Below are 14524 nucleotides of genomic sequence, written 5' to 3'. Positions count from 1 at the left end.
GAAACGAAAATCCATAGAATGAGAATTTAACTCAAACAGTTTTTGCCGTTCTAATGGATAGTCTGTCATATTGTCTATAATGGATATGGTCAAATTGGTAATTCAAGAACCCACTAACAATCATCGATTCTTGTTTTCTATGAGAAAAATTTACGTGGTTGGGTCCCTTTGGCTTCAGCTAAAACTGTTGAAGCCAAAACTGTATGGTTAACAACATGTGAAATGAAATATGTGAATTCATCTATAATTTTTGTGAATACACAAATGTTTAGCATTTTTATAATAGAAATGAAATCTCTGAATTTCACTTCATACCCATAAATCTACAGATTCACGTTTATAGTGTAAAATATTGAGTTTCTAGATTTCATGAATCCAGAGATTTTCACAACTAAACGGGTATAAATTTCGCATTCATGAATCTCTGGATTCATGTAACCAAATAGGCCAAACAAAATTAGAATAACTTAACAGTCAAATGCAATGTTAAGCTACTAGCGACAGGCTTAAATGTCGCATGTTTTGGGCAAAAAAAAAAAAAAAGAGACGTGGCACTCGCACCTAACCTCCATTTTCAAAGAGGGAGAAAAAGAAGAGTTTGGATGATCTCCTCTGACAGCTGTTGACCATGAAATACAGGAGAGTCCATAGGATTAGGGTGATGAATTTTTATTATTTTTTATTTATGGGTGGTACATAATTTATGTTGTAAGGTGGTTGGGAGAGCACAAACGTTAAGGGAGATGATTCACACTCGAAAAAACAAAATGTTAATAATCTCCACTCTTAGGGCCCATTGGTGGCCCAATTGCCCAATGGGGTCACATTGTGGTGGGCAAGCACTAGGTAAATAGAAAAATGTGATTGAAGCCCGGTCCATGAAATATCATTAAGAAAACCCATAAGAAACATCGCTTGGCCAATAAGCAGTTTGGGAGCTATCTCCAAGCTCAAAGTCACCAATCCTCCCATGGGTCCCGGAGGGGATGGATCAGAACCCTCCATTGGACTCAGAGGTGGGTTTAATATTCTCATAAAAAAAAAAGTCGAGATTTGTCCCCACCATCTAGCTGGATTGCTGACATGGTTGGCATAGGAACCTCTCCACGGTCCTCTGGGAACTGAATATTCATATTGTCTTTATAAAATCCTCCCTAGAGCTATTTGTTTCTCAGGTAATGCTTCTTCTGGGTTCTTAATTGTTTACAGGAAACAATGGCGGAAGAGGAAGCCAACTTCAAGTCAAAGTCTCACGTATTTTCTATGAATGGGGGAGATGGCCCTTACAGCTACACGAATAACTCTACTGTTCAGGTCTGTATGCTTCAAACTCATCTTAATCACTTCTTGAGTTATCAATCAATTGGGTTGATGATCTGATCACCAAATATATATGTGTATATGATGTTTTGTTTCACAGAAACATATAACAAACGCTTCGAAAGCAAATACGGATGAGGCAATTAAGAAGCTTGACATAAAATCACCTTCTTTCAACAATATTAGCACCTTCTGTATAGCTGATTTGGGCTGTTCCGTCGGAGCCAATACACTCATAGCCATGCAAAACATTATTGACGCCATCAAGCTCAAATATTCAACCCTAAGCACCACTCATCAAATCCCAGAATTTCAAGTATTCTTCAATGACCAGGTCTCAAATGATTTCAACACACTCTTTGCTTCTCTTCCTCTCGACAGGCCATACCTTGCAGCAGGTGTGCCGGGTTCTTTTCATGGTCGTTTATTCCCCAAGGCCTCTCTACATCTGGTATACTCATCATCTGCTGTTCACTGGCTCTCCAAGGTGCCAGACGAGGTGTTAGACAAGGAATCTCCGGCATGGAATAAAGGGAAGATCTACTATGGAAGCTCATCAAAGGAAGTAGATGAGGCATATTCAGCTCAATTTGCAAAGGATATGGAAACCTTCTTGATGGCTAGAGCCCAGGAGCTGGTACCTGGAGGGCTGATGATACTGATCATGCAAAGTGTCCCAATTGGAGTTCCCCCCTCCCAAACAGCATCTGTTTTTCTAATAGATCTTCTGGAATCTTGCCTAAATGATATGGCCAAAATGGTAAGTCAGGTAACCTATTAGTTATGAACTTATGATCAATTATTGTTAGATAGTAGGGTAAATATCACTTACCTCCCCTCTTAGTTAATCAAATGATACTTTGGATAATATCACTTACCTCCCATGATCCCATCTTACCTATTAAAATTATCAAAGACCTCCATTCTATTAGTTTTTTCTATTAAGTTCTTAGTTTTACTGTCAAATATTTTCTTAAACCCCCAAATTACCCTTGATTTAAAAAGATATTTTAGTTAATTTAAAACCTCAAATTATAAAAGTCCTAAATTACCCCCACTTAATATTATTATTAAGACCTCAAAATACCTTTAATTAGTTTAATAGTTAAACCTTAAATTATCCTGAATTAATTTTATTCCAGGATCCTAAAATACCCTTATGTCTTTTAATCTAGATATCTTTCTTTCATTAGGCGGGATAAAAAAAATTTTAATAAAATAATAAAATAAAGAAATGAAAACTAAGAAAGACATTCATATTTTTTTATTTTGTTTTATTCCAATGAAAAATAAACATGTAAATTAAAGAACACAAGGATATTTTGAGATTTTAATAATAAAATTAATTGAGGGGTAATTTAGGGTTTTAATTACGAAAGTATTTTAAGGTATTTTAGGTTTTAACAATAATATTAATTGGGGGTAGATTAGGATTTTAACCACTATAGTAATTGAAAGTAATTAGGATTTAAACTAAAACATAATTTTAAGTAAGGGTAATTTGGTGTTTAAAAAATACTTAACTTAAAAAAATAGAACTTAAACGGAAAAAATTAACAGAATTGAGGTATTTGATAACTTTGCCGGCTAAGAGGGAAGATAAGTGATATTATCGAACTAAAAGGGGAGATAGGTGATATTCACTCTAAATAGTATTTTATTATTATTTGGTTTTTCTATTCAAATTGAAGTTCAGTTGAGCCCAAAATAGTTTTTGATCTTGTTTATAATATATAGGGTTTGATCAATGAAGCCAAGGTGGATTCCTTCAATTTGCCCATGTACCACCCAGAATTGCTAGAATTGGAGATGTTGTTGAAAGGATTTGGTTGTTTTAGCATTGAAGAGATGGAGCTGATGAGTCTGGATCTCTCGGCAACTGGAGAAATTGATCTTAATCCACAAATGATTGCATTGCAGTCCAGAGCAGCATTAGAAGGATTGATCATCGAACACTTTGGAAGTGATATTATAGACGAGCTATTCCATAGGTTCACTGTCAAGATTACAGAAGACGCCTTCTTCTTGAATGAAGGCTACAAGAATCTTATCTCAAGACTGTCTATCATTCTCAAGCGCACCAATGATTAATCAAGTGGTGCTCAACTGCTCGTCTTTACAAAGTTAATGAACTATTGAATAAATAATTCTAAAGGATTGGCTCAGTTGTCAAAGACCAACATCTCATAAGTAAGATATCAAGAGTTCAAACCTTCTTGGTAATGAGACTCTAGCGTCCAACACCATATATATAAAAGTTGTCCTATGCCCCTTAGGATCAGTCAAACCGCTTAACCTGGCCCAGATACCTCAGTTCCAAAAATAAAATAGCAAATTGCACTAGCTCCCCAAAATGGAGGCTTTAAAGCATTGACACCTCACTTTATGTTTGAAAAACACAGACACCACATTCATTAAACACACTAGTTCATTCTGTTAGTGAAACCATTAACCCACTATTTATTTTTCTTTAATTCCAAAAATGCCCTTACCAAAATCTGAGGAGAAAAAAATGGTCCATTAGATGGTTGACACGTGTTTTACTTCTCCTCACTTGGCTTTCCTCTACTTCACCCACCCTCTCCACCTTCAGCTCCAACAGCGCCAACGATGCCACCACCACCATTATCGCCTCCTTCCTCTTCGAAGAATAGAAGGTGGAGAGGGTGAATGGAACTCTACACGCATTCATGAAATTCCATTCGCGAATGGAAAAAGGATACACGTACAATCCAAGGTGGCTATCTAGCCTCATCAATGCCATTTTCGTCACATCCAACGCCTGAAACCTCACCCCTATCTTCTTCTTCTTCACTATCACCATCTCTACCTCCTCTTTCATGGCTTTTGCACCTTCCAGCTCCTCCACACCAATCTTCCTCATCTTTGCATCCATACCCTCCACCGCTTTCTCACCTTCCTTGAGGATCTCTAAGGATTCTATCCACTTCAACTCTTTCAAACGATATTGTCAAACCCTAAAGTGAGGGTACTCTACAAATCAATTTAGGCGGAGAAATGCTCTTCAGAGGAAGAATGGCAGTGTCGTTAGGATGTAGTTGCTTGGGTTTTGTTGCAGGCAAGGCGGTTGCAGCCACCTCCGCATCGACTCTCGGCTTCGCTCCTGCTACCTCTCCGGCCGCTAAGCTGCCTATGCTCTGATAAGCCTGCTTCTTCCACAACAGGGAGCCGACCGCCCATGGGGCATCACTAAGCCCAAAACAGTTTCTTCTACGAAGAGGAAGAAGGAGGCGTTAATGGTGGTGGCGGCGGCGGTGGCATCACTAGTATTGCCGGAGCCGAAGGTGCAGAGGGCGAAGCAAAGGAGAGCCGAGTGAGGAGAGAGAATAGATTGGGGATAAAAACATAGCTTTAGTGTTGGAAAAATAATGAACATAGGATTAAAATAAAACACATGTCAACCATTTCAAGTCCGAGACCCTGAGTTACCCCATGTGCCACCCCAAATGCATCAGAAACTACCAAGTTTAAGTATCAATTAGAAAGCCTGGGCTCTAAAATCCCAGAATTTAAGTTTTCTTCAATGATCTTGTCTCAAATGATTCCCACATACTCTTCGCCTCTCTTCCTCTTGACTGGCAATATTTTGCAGCAAGTGTGCCACCCTTCATTAATGCATCAATTTATCATATATCTGCACTCCACTGGCTGTCTAAACTGCCCAAAGAGGTGTTGGACAAAGAACTTCCTGCATGGAACAAAGGGAAATCCTACTATCAAGCTCACCAAAACAAGATCTCAATTTGCCTTGTTGGTCCTTGTTGGAAAGAGCTGAAGAGCTCGTGCTTGGATGGTGGATGATACATAAATTTATTCAAGCAACTACATCTCTCCTATAGATTATTTAGAACCGAAAAAGAATTGATGTGTAGTTCATATTTTATTCCAATTCTTTTCTCAAAGATGACTTTGTTTCTCTCACTCTTTTCCAGATTGACCTCATGTCTTATGTCATTCGTAGTATTAAAATTTGTTTTTTAATATATTAAACTGTTTTCTCTTACGTACCATGCTTATGCATTTTTTTTTATATTTTTCTATGGAAATTAGAAACAATTTCCATTACAAATATGATATGCCAACCAAAGCTAAAAGATATACCTAATTTAAAGAATACTCAGCAAATTTGATGATTTTCCTATCTAACAAAGAAGTTTATTTTTCTATTAACTTTACCTCACCTCAGCAAATCAATATTATATTTTTAAATAAATAATTTGGTGGAAACCAAATTTATTTTACATACAAATATTTTAAACTCATTATCTCTTGCCTTAGATCATTGAGGACGTATGCTTCATCATAGCAAATACTCCAAAATGATAATCAATAAGTTTCTTGAAAAGTTTTAACTCTAAAAAAATAATAAAATAAACAAAGAAACGGTTGGATGAGATTGACCCGCCGGCCGCAACCATGAATCAAACGCTTGGCATCACAAAAGCAATTCTTACAGAATGAATTCTCCACCTTATTAATGATTTCTGGAATTACTGCTAAAGATTATATTCCACCCTGTTTGCAATGATGTCGGTGGAACACACAAATCAAGTCACTTTTCCCTCTTTACTCTGAAACTTGAAACTATTTTTCACTTACTTGGAAAGTGAACTCAAACAAAAGTTTCTAACGGTGGCTTATAGATTCAAGTCTCAAGCCGAAATCCTATATAAGAACCAACTTAGTTTGTGGATTGCCACAGAGAGAGAAAGAGAGAGAGAGAGAGAGAGAGAGATGGGAGAACAAGAGATCATATCATCACTCAAGGCTTTATCAATGAAAGGAGGGAATGGCCCTTACAGCTATACAAAGAACTCCCACTATCAGGTATGATTTAAGCAGTAGACGGAAATGATTTTTTCTAATAATTTTGCTAAAGTGATGATGAGAAACTTGGGTTATGGGTTGGTTTGTTTGCAGAGAGATGCATTGAACAATATAGAGGAGATGATCAATGAGGCAATTGCAGAGAATCTTGACATCAAACAGCTCTTCTCTGTTTCATCTGATACATTTTGCATTGCAGATTTGGGCTGTTCAGTTGGACCCAATACTTTTACTTCCATCTTAAACATAATAAAAGCCACAGAGCTCAAGTACAATTCTGAAGGCTTGAGTTCAAAGCTTCCTGATTTCCATGTGTTCTTCAATGACCATGCAGCCAATGATTTCAACACTCTCTTCAACTCTCTTCCTCCAGATAGAAAATACTTCGCCGCTGGAGTACCGGGTTCTTTCTACAATCGTTTGTTTCCAAAGGCATCTCTTCACTTTGTGCACTCTTCTTTTGCTCTCCACTATCTCTCTAAACTACCGAATGAGCTTACAGACATGGACTCTCCTGCATGGAACAAAGGGAAGATCAGTTATCCAAGCTCCTCAGAGGAAGTTATAGAGGCTTATGCATCTCAATTCTCCAAGGATTTTGAATCCTTCCTGAATGCTAGAGCAGAAGAGATTGTGTGTGGAGGTATGATGGTGCTCATCATGACTGGTATTCCAGATGGGTCATCTCGCTTCCAAGCCATTACTGCAAGCCTTGATATTCTAGGATATTGCCTCATGGATATGACCAAGATGGTAAAGTAACCAATTCATAATAAAGCCATAATCAGAGACGTAAAATTTGGATTACTTTCTATCTTTCTGCTCATTTACTTCACAGATTTCTCTTGTAGCTTGATTTCCTTCACTGTAAATTTTACAGGGATTAGTGAGTGAAGCTAAGGTGGATTCCTTCAATTTCCCTGTATATAGCCCATTTCGCCAGGAGGTTGAGGAGTTGCTTGGAAGACACAGATGTTTCAGCATTGAGAGATTCGAACTGGTGGCAAGAACACGAGATGTCGCAGTACCTGACATTCCAACTTTAACAAAGCATGTAAGAGCTATTACAGAGGATATGATCAAGCAACACTTCGGAAGTGAGATCATAGATGAACTATATGATCGGGTCTCTCACAAATTAGAGGAGTTTCCCCAGTTCTCCGAAGCTATTTACAAGAGATCAACTCAATTATTTGTGGTTCTCAAGCGCCAAGCAATGGATTGATGATGGATGCTATTGGCTTCTCTTCTGCACTTTCTTTGCTTTGACTTGCTTTATTAATGTCTCAATCTCTGCTACTATGCACACACCTTATGATGTATCAGAAGTCAAGACAAACACTAGCAACAACTACAGTTATTGTAAGTCATTGACGATTCACTGGTGTATGCTGATCTAATCTACTTCATTCTTTTCCCTTTCTTATAAATCATCTGATCTTATGAGAAGTAAAGGGCTGTAGGTCACGGTCCTACATTTTGATGATGGATGAAAAGTGTTTGGTTTGATCCGCACTGGTCCAGATAAAACTGTCTGTTTTGGTCAGGCCAACCAGTTCTGCTTCAATTTGATACCTTTAGTTAGTACCCAATGTTACATTTGCATTCTTCTATGGTTGATCGAAAGTTCATATCTTGACGGTCCATGAAGAAAGATATTATTTCTTATTTTCTTGGTAACAATTCATGAAGATAAAGCCAGTACATGAATAAATCATAATGGTACACTCTGTTAGACATAAACTGCATTCTTACAATATGCATACCTTATTTCAAACAAGAATCCAATCTCACATGTTACAATGTTAATAAGAAACTGGTTGAAAAGTCGGCAATGTCTATCCATGTACATAAATATATAGAAGACAACACCAACCCAAATGGTGGAAACTCAAATGTTGATCTTAGCACCAGCAACTAGAAACTCAATATTCAGCAGTTTGATCAAGCTTTTAGTTCCCTATTTACACTAAAATTACCTACCGTAGTTCAATCAAAACCCTACCGATCCACACGCCAGAATGATTTCTACAGCAAAAATAAGCAACATCAGAAATTTAACAAAGGGGTACCATGCTTTTTAACTAAGCCTCAGATCTGAAAAATGGCATTCCAGTGACCTGATGATACTGCTTTTGTCCTTCTTGATCTTTATCAGCTTATCATAGACACACCAGGGAAAACTCAAGTAATGTTCCTGATTTATTCCCCCATTGTAACATCCCCAGTAATCAGGATGGTATGTTACATGATACCAAGCTGATGCCTTCGCAAATACTTTATCAGGAGTTGAGCCTGACTCGAACCCTTTATCAAACCACCTCCTTGCCTTCTTCTTCAGAGACTTGACAGCCAATCCAATTGCATCCGGATCCCATTTCTTCGAGAATGACTTTACTGTTTTTGTGGTGCTCTGATTGAGTATCTGTGCCTCAGTTTTGATCCCATAATGATTCATCAGGCTTCTCAACTCAGAATCATACTCACCTTTGTAATAATAAGCATCGTCGATGAAATCCTCAAACCCTTCAAACTCCATGTCAGGGTCATAAGATCTCCTTGCCACCTCTTGAGTAAATTTTGAAAAGGATGTGTGTGATGCTCTGGATTTTATCTCTCTGTAGAGTTTCCCAATCACTCTCCTTGATTCGTAGGTTGGCTTGTCAAGCTTTTCCATGAAATCCGGATATTCTCTGACATGTAGATCATCTGGAATTTCAGCTGGTACACCAGTCTTTGGGAAATCAACAGCAATTGAAAAAAGCCTTGCGAGCTTCATACATTTATTGCTTTCTGCCTTGTTTGGTTCCGTATCAGCCCATACTGTATGAGCATTTGCAATGATTCCAAGGCTTTCATTCACTATGTAGTTCGTGAAGTATTCCTGAACTTGCTGTAACAAGAAAAGGCAAAAAAAAGCATCCCACCATGGAATTTTCAGTTCAACATCATGATGAAGAATTAGTGCATCTAAGACCATTGATCTTAGAAGTACAAAATTACTGTAATAAAAAATTAGTAGTTCCAAACATTCTTCACTATCTAATTGTCTAAACTTCATGGGAAGCACTAAATAAATGAATTAGTCAAAATCAGAATCAATACAGAAAAGTTTCAAATTAACATCATGCATTTTAATGTGCAAGACTAGTACCTCAATTGTAACCTCATAGTCCAAGGAAACAGCTTCCAATGGGACGTACTCCATTGGTTGGATTTGACAAGGTGGAATAAGTGCAGTGTCCCAAGTAACAAAGTACATATCTCCATCTAGATCACTTCCTGAACATTCATTTGGGTGTGGTCTAAAATCAAAGTTTGAAAAACATTAGAAACCAGTTTCAACAGGGAATGCAAAGATATATATACACAGCATTTACACCAAAATAATGGCAAACTATTTGAGCAGAAAAGAGGAAAGAAGACATAACCCCTTTTGTTCTGAAAGCAATTGATTAGGAGCTTCTGCTATGTAAGTATTCAAACCATCCATGTGTTAAAGTTCTATAACAAAACTGAAGCTTCAAGAAGAGACAGCCAGAGAAGGAGGCCTCAACCACCAACATAAAGATAAAATTCCGATAAATTAACATCCTAGATGGTACAACCTATGTATGCACAAGCATCTGTTCAATGCAGGACAATCTTAGTGCTGAATTGAGATCACAGAAAATCAGAGACTCTGTCAAAGCTCAAAGGTATGGAAGAAAAAGGCATTTGAAATCTCACCTTGCTCCTTTTTGTGGGAAAACAATGCAGTCCACCATATGGTTCAATGCTGGGACATCAATGGCTTGCAAAACACGCACATCACCAGGATGCAAGCATGGGTTTTTAGCAACAGTTACGTTTCCCTGAATAACAATTTTATTCTGGTCTGATTCATTTCCACCAAACATGTGCCATTTGCTTGAAACTTGAATGAATACTTGCCCATATTCCAAAGTTCCAGTTTCGTCCAGGCATCCCATTAATGATCTTCCATTTGGAATAAATATCCTCGTCTTTGTCCGCAGTTCATGCAGCTTCGTTGCCTGGAATGTTTGTAGCATCATCAAAAGGTATGGTTCAGCACCAGGTTCATAACCACACATCAACATCTCCTTGAGAATATTACTGTTTTCACCTGAAGACATCTGCTCAAGTGCTTCTAGTGCACTCAACCGGTCAGTTAAAATAGCATCCAGTTTGTCTACAACATGCTTTTGCTTCTCTAGAAAAATATCATCTTTCACACCAAGAGTCGACAAAAGAGTAATTATCTGACGATTGAGAAAGCAAGGCTGATACTTGCTCCATACCAGAACATCTAGTTTTGTGTCTTCTGATGTATACTTCCACATGCTCTTCCTCAAGGATAACTTCATTGTTGATGTAGGATCTACAGCCACAACACCCTTGTAGCCACCATATCTTATTTGGAAGGCAGATGGAGTAGAACCTTTTAGACCGCATTTATTTGCAACTCTTGCCGCGAAATCAGCAGAAATTTTGCCTATTCCATCTGAGAAAACATATTGCATCTGACCTCTTTGCAGCTCTATGTCAGAGATATTTTCAAATTCATGCTTAGCAACATTAAGGGTTGCTGTGGAAGAACTGAATGATTGACCCAATCTAGCAGCATACTTTGCCACATTTCTTATCGCACGAAAATCACCCATCCAATCTCTTATACTTGCAGCTGTAAGCCCATCGTCTGTTTTTGCAAACATCCATGCTGAATTATCACGCAACTGACTTGATGAAAACGCAAGAAAATCAAATCTCTTTTCACCAACAACCAAGCCACTTCTTAAAATAGAAAGTATTCTCTTATAAATCCCTGTACGCCTTTCTTCACTAGCAGATGATGTACCTGGAGACAGATCTGTTGAATACATTTTACCGAAATCTTCATCAACAAATGATACACGAATAAAATTATCAATGTAATTAAAGTACTTGCGTAGCACACGATTTGAAACAATAACCTCTGGACCATGAAAGTACACTTTACTAGGTGTTATTTGAACCCTGCGGACATACACCAAGCTGTATCCCAAGGAAACAGAACGAGATCTAGACAGACGATTGGATTTACGGTATCCTTTATATTGCTCAAGGAGCCACTTGACAGGATTATAGCAACATTCCTTTAAATCATACAGCTTATCCAAGGCATGCTCTATGTACTTAACCGGATAGTGTGCAGGATGAACCAGCTTGTAAAAATCAGCATCAAGTGTTGGCCCTGCAAGGCACCCATTCTGAACCAAGGAACACACCTTAAACAGAATTTTAAATGGAAATCTCTGCAGCTCAGGAACATCAGGAGGGCCAACAATGGGGACTACATCCATATTACGGGAGAAAGCTGATCCACTCTTCAAAACGAACTGACCATCATCTTCTTTATAGTAGAAAAAATGTTCTTTAAAATCCAGAAGCTCGCAGCTGCATGAAAGTTCTAAGCACATGGCAGAAGATTGCCCAATACAAAATGAATGTGTGAAATCCGTTGCTCTATCCCACTGATCATTTGAATTATCCGTAAAATAATCTAAAGCAGGATCTTCATAAGAAAGCCCTGAAGAGTGTATAGCTTTTTCATAGATCATAGGAACACCAACCACCTAAAAGTTGCATGTCAGCTGTCTTGAATCAAAAGCTCGGTGAAAGATTACAAATGTTCAGAGCAGTTACATTATTGATGTACAGCTTTCAAGCAGTAGAATTTTGAGTTGAAAGCTTGTACCAATTAGAACTATTGAATTTCAAATTGCAAACTTAAAAAAGTGTTTGTCTAATCCATCGTCACATATAAAATTTACATATGGATCATAATTTAAACACAGAAGAATTTTTTTATTTTTCATATAATTAATAGAAGGAACCAACAAGAATACAATTCCAAAAATTGGAAATTTGAACACTGATTATCAACCAAAATTTTTTGTTTGCTTCAGACTTTATAGATGTCCATTCAGGGGCATGCAAACAAAAAGGGTAGTTTTCAGATAACATGAGAAATAAGTGAAAAGGATTCATAATAGCTTTAGAACTATAGCATCTTCATAATAAATTTCAAAAGAAGATCCCACAGGTTGTTAATATAATGGAATTTTTAATTTATCAATTACACTTTATTATTATATAGATGCCAGGGTTACTTAATAAAAGTTAGAATTCATCTGGATTGATTTCCATAATATTTGTACATAGTTTTGAAAAATTATCATGGTGCACAAGTCCAACTAGTCAAGTGCTGCTGATCAGACTCAGTCCCAAAAGCTCTTCCAGTAATCGTTTGTTGCACTCATTGGGCCATTCAAGAAACTTTGGAGTTGTGCTTTATTCATCCAACATATAAAAACAACAAATAGAGAAAGCTAATAGGAAATAGTGGGGAAAGCCCTGAAAATCCATCAGAGGAATGGGTAAAAGTAGAGACACCACAACAGGTGACCCCAATAAAACATTGCCAAAACCCCATATTTTTTTCCACAGAACATGTCTGTTGACCATTCAAGCACCCTTTCAACAGTCACATCCATTGGTCGCTTGATGCCTACTCGGAAAGATATAACTGTCTAACAACCTTTTACAAAATCAAAAATAAATTATGAAAAATCAATTTATAGGGCATTTAAAGCTCCAACATGATATCCTAAAATGATAGAACCAAGAAGAACTGTATAGTTGCATCGCACAAACAAATGGAGCTTTTGTGCAGCCTGCTTTGCATGTATAGTTCAGCTGAACCAGTTCTTTAGGTGATAAAGTATACATTAACAATTAGACCAATAAATTAGCCCCAGCCAATCATTGTAGATGGACTTTTAAGATTTATCATTAATCACAAACATGACTAAAGTACCCACATAAAATTAACTTCAATGTAGGGACACACCAATAAATTTTGTACTAACGACAAAAAATTTCTTGGAGTATGAAATCAGGCGGACAGAATTCATGTTGCAAAGGTAAGATCACATCCAAATTTTTGGTACGAAACACCATAGTTTACATGAAATTGAATCGTGATATGACCCCAGCTCCTAAACCACTAGATCATTAGGCAGGAAGACAAATTACAGAGGAATATGTCGAAACATAAGAGACTACAACCATTTCAGGAACAATGACAACTTTACTCCATACAGAAAACAAAATCAGGATAAGAAAGAAATAAACATCAACAAAGGAACTGCTAGTTTCAAGGGGGTATACCTGAATTAGGAGAAACTTAGGTCCAGTTTGACCATGTGGACTGCGAAGCTGAATTTGCCAGATTTGCTCATAAGAGAGTTCAAGCTTATATCTCACTCCACCATAAGACAAGAAGAAGTATATCTGCCGCAATTCAAAACCAAAATTCACCATAACATCGTCCGCAGACCAGAGAACAGAGAGTTGGTCATCTGAAACCTGACAGCCAAAATGCAGTCTCGCATGCTCCAAAATGAAAATCGAAGGCCTTGGCTTGGGTACTAAATCACATCGCATAACCCAGACCTTTAAACGGTAACCACCATACCTCAGACCCAGTGGCAGCTTTACCAAGGCGGTTATATGTTCAGCACTTGTAGCAGTTGTAAACTGCACAACAGCAAAAGCAGCCGCCCGCCTCCGTGGTTTTCGCTTCTGGTTTCTGATTTTTAGTGCATAAACAGTTCCATTGCCAGTGTAACGTTCCAGAAATTCCTTAACTGCTTCTGCAGTAACATGAGGAGGGAACCCAGAAAGTTGAATCGTTTGCCTCATTTCTTCCAAGTAAATCAAACTCCGTTTCGTTCTGCTAAGCTAAATACAAGGTTAAGTCAAAGCCACTAAATATAGAGAAAAGATAAATAAAAACACACAGAAATAAAACTCTCAAATGCCATTTCTGTCTTCTGCAAGTAAATAGCCAACTCACCCTGCTACTACAACTTTTGTAGTCACAGATAATAAAGTAAACACAAGATGAAACAAGAACTGAAAGTAAGAAACCAAAAGGTATAGTGAATCAACAAACCTCACAAAGAAACAGAGAAGTGCTCAGAAAGTTATAGAAATAGTTCAGCAGTGAAGCTTATGAGGTAATGCTAAAATGCGAAGGAGATCATCAGAGAATCCTTGGCTGGTGCTCTCAGTGCTGTGCTTGAAAATGGAAATCACAGCACAAACATGTATATGAAGAAACCCACTCATTTGCTTCTGGTCTTACCCTCTCAACTAAGTTTCCTCTATTTGGAAAAGAAGAAGAACCGGGGTTAACTGAACAGCAGCGATGAGAAGCCCCAAAAGTGTCTATGTTTCCCATGAACAACCGTTGGATCAGAATCTTTCATGATGTGCGCCCAGTACGTTATCTGTAAGGCTCCTTTATGCG

At 37.7% G+C, this 14524-nt stretch overlaps 3 protein-coding genes across 5 annotated transcripts; 2 read left to right on the top strand and 1 right to left on the bottom strand.

Annotated features, from left to right (window-relative positions):
- Nucleotides 1–1187: 1187 nt before the first annotated feature.
- LOC149021064 (loganic acid O-methyltransferase-like) lies at nucleotides 1188–3682 on the top strand. Its single transcript, XM_089147036.1, has 3 exons — nucleotides 1188–1314; nucleotides 1421–2080; nucleotides 3058–3682. The coding sequence occupies exons 1-3, from the start codon at nucleotides 1216–1218 to the stop codon at nucleotides 3409–3411; spliced, it is 1113 nt and encodes a 370-aa protein (XP_089003162.1). The 5' UTR covers nucleotides 1188–1215; the 3' UTR covers nucleotides 3412–3682.
- A 2281-nt stretch (nucleotides 3683–5963) lies between these two features.
- On the top strand, nucleotides 5964–7604 carry LOC149021063 (loganic acid O-methyltransferase-like). Its single transcript, XM_089149334.1, has 3 exons — nucleotides 5964–6168; nucleotides 6262–6921; nucleotides 7049–7604. Exons 1-3 carry the CDS (start codon nucleotides 6076–6078, stop codon nucleotides 7391–7393), a joined length of 1098 nt encoding a protein of 365 aa, XP_089005460.1. The 5' UTR covers nucleotides 5964–6075; the 3' UTR covers nucleotides 7394–7604.
- A 69-nt stretch (nucleotides 7605–7673) lies between these two features.
- LOC149021062 (putative RNA-dependent RNA polymerase 1) lies at nucleotides 7674–14411 on the bottom strand. 3 transcript variants are annotated; one of them, XM_089149331.1, is made up of 5 exons: nucleotides 14168–14411; nucleotides 13381–13953; nucleotides 9898–11783; nucleotides 9323–9473; nucleotides 7674–9061 (listed from the first exon to the last, which is right to left on the bottom strand). In XM_089149331.1, exons 2-5 carry the CDS (start codon nucleotides 13912–13914, stop codon nucleotides 8249–8251), a joined length of 3384 nt encoding a protein of 1127 aa, XP_089005457.1. In that variant the 5' UTR covers nucleotides 13915–13953; nucleotides 14168–14411; the 3' UTR covers nucleotides 7674–8248. The 3 variants fall into 3 exon arrangements, with proteins under 3 accessions (XP_089005457.1, XP_089005459.1, XP_089005458.1); XM_089149333.1 differs by having other exon boundaries at nucleotides 13381–13948; XM_089149332.1 differs by having other exon boundaries at nucleotides 13381–13945.
- Nucleotides 14412–14524: the final 113 nt, after the last annotated feature.

The sequence above is a fragment of the Hakea prostrata genome, chromosome 3 (assembly GCF_041222555.1).
Source record: "Hakea prostrata isolate BN-2017 chromosome 3, UWA_Hpros_2, whole genome shotgun sequence".
In the NCBI taxonomy this organism is placed as follows: domain Eukaryota; kingdom Viridiplantae; phylum Streptophyta; class Magnoliopsida; order Proteales; family Proteaceae; genus Hakea; species Hakea prostrata.
Note: the sequence above shows the minus strand (reverse complement) of the source record. Positions and strands in the feature narration are given on the sequence as shown.

Bases quoted from the DNA above. Each gene is read 5' to 3' on its own strand.
- LOC149021064 (XM_089147036.1), top strand. From the start codon at position 1,216: ATGGCGGAAGAGGAAGCCAACTTCAAGTCAAAGTCTCACGTATTTTCT. The intron at 1,315-1,420 runs GTCTGTATGCTT...TTTGTTTCACAG, and splicing joins CGAATAACTCTACTGTTCAG to AAACATATAACAAACGCTTC. The intron at 2,081-3,057 runs GTAAGTCAGGTA...TATAATATATAG, and splicing joins TAAATGATATGGCCAAAATG to GGTTTGATCAATGAAGCCAA.
- LOC149021063 (XM_089149334.1), top strand. From the start codon at position 6,076: ATGGGAGAACAAGAGATCATATCATCACTCAAGGCTTTATCAATGAAA. The intron at 6,169-6,261 runs GTATGATTTAAG...GTTTGTTTGCAG, and splicing joins CAAAGAACTCCCACTATCAG to AGAGATGCATTGAACAATAT. The intron at 6,922-7,048 runs GTAAAGTAACCA...TAAATTTTACAG, and splicing joins TCATGGATATGACCAAGATG to GGATTAGTGAGTGAAGCTAA.
- LOC149021062 (XM_089149331.1), bottom strand. From the start codon at position 13,914: ATGAGGCAAACGATTCAACTTTCTGGGTTCCCTCCTCATGTTACTGCA. The intron at 11,784-13,380 runs GTATACCCCCTT...TGCAACTTTTAG, and splicing joins CTAAGTTTCTCCTAATTCAG to GTGGTTGGTGTTCCTATGAT. The intron at 9,474-9,897 runs GTGAGATTTCAA...CTTTGATTTTAG, and splicing joins TTCCCACAAAAAGGAGCAAG to ACCACACCCAAATGAATGTT.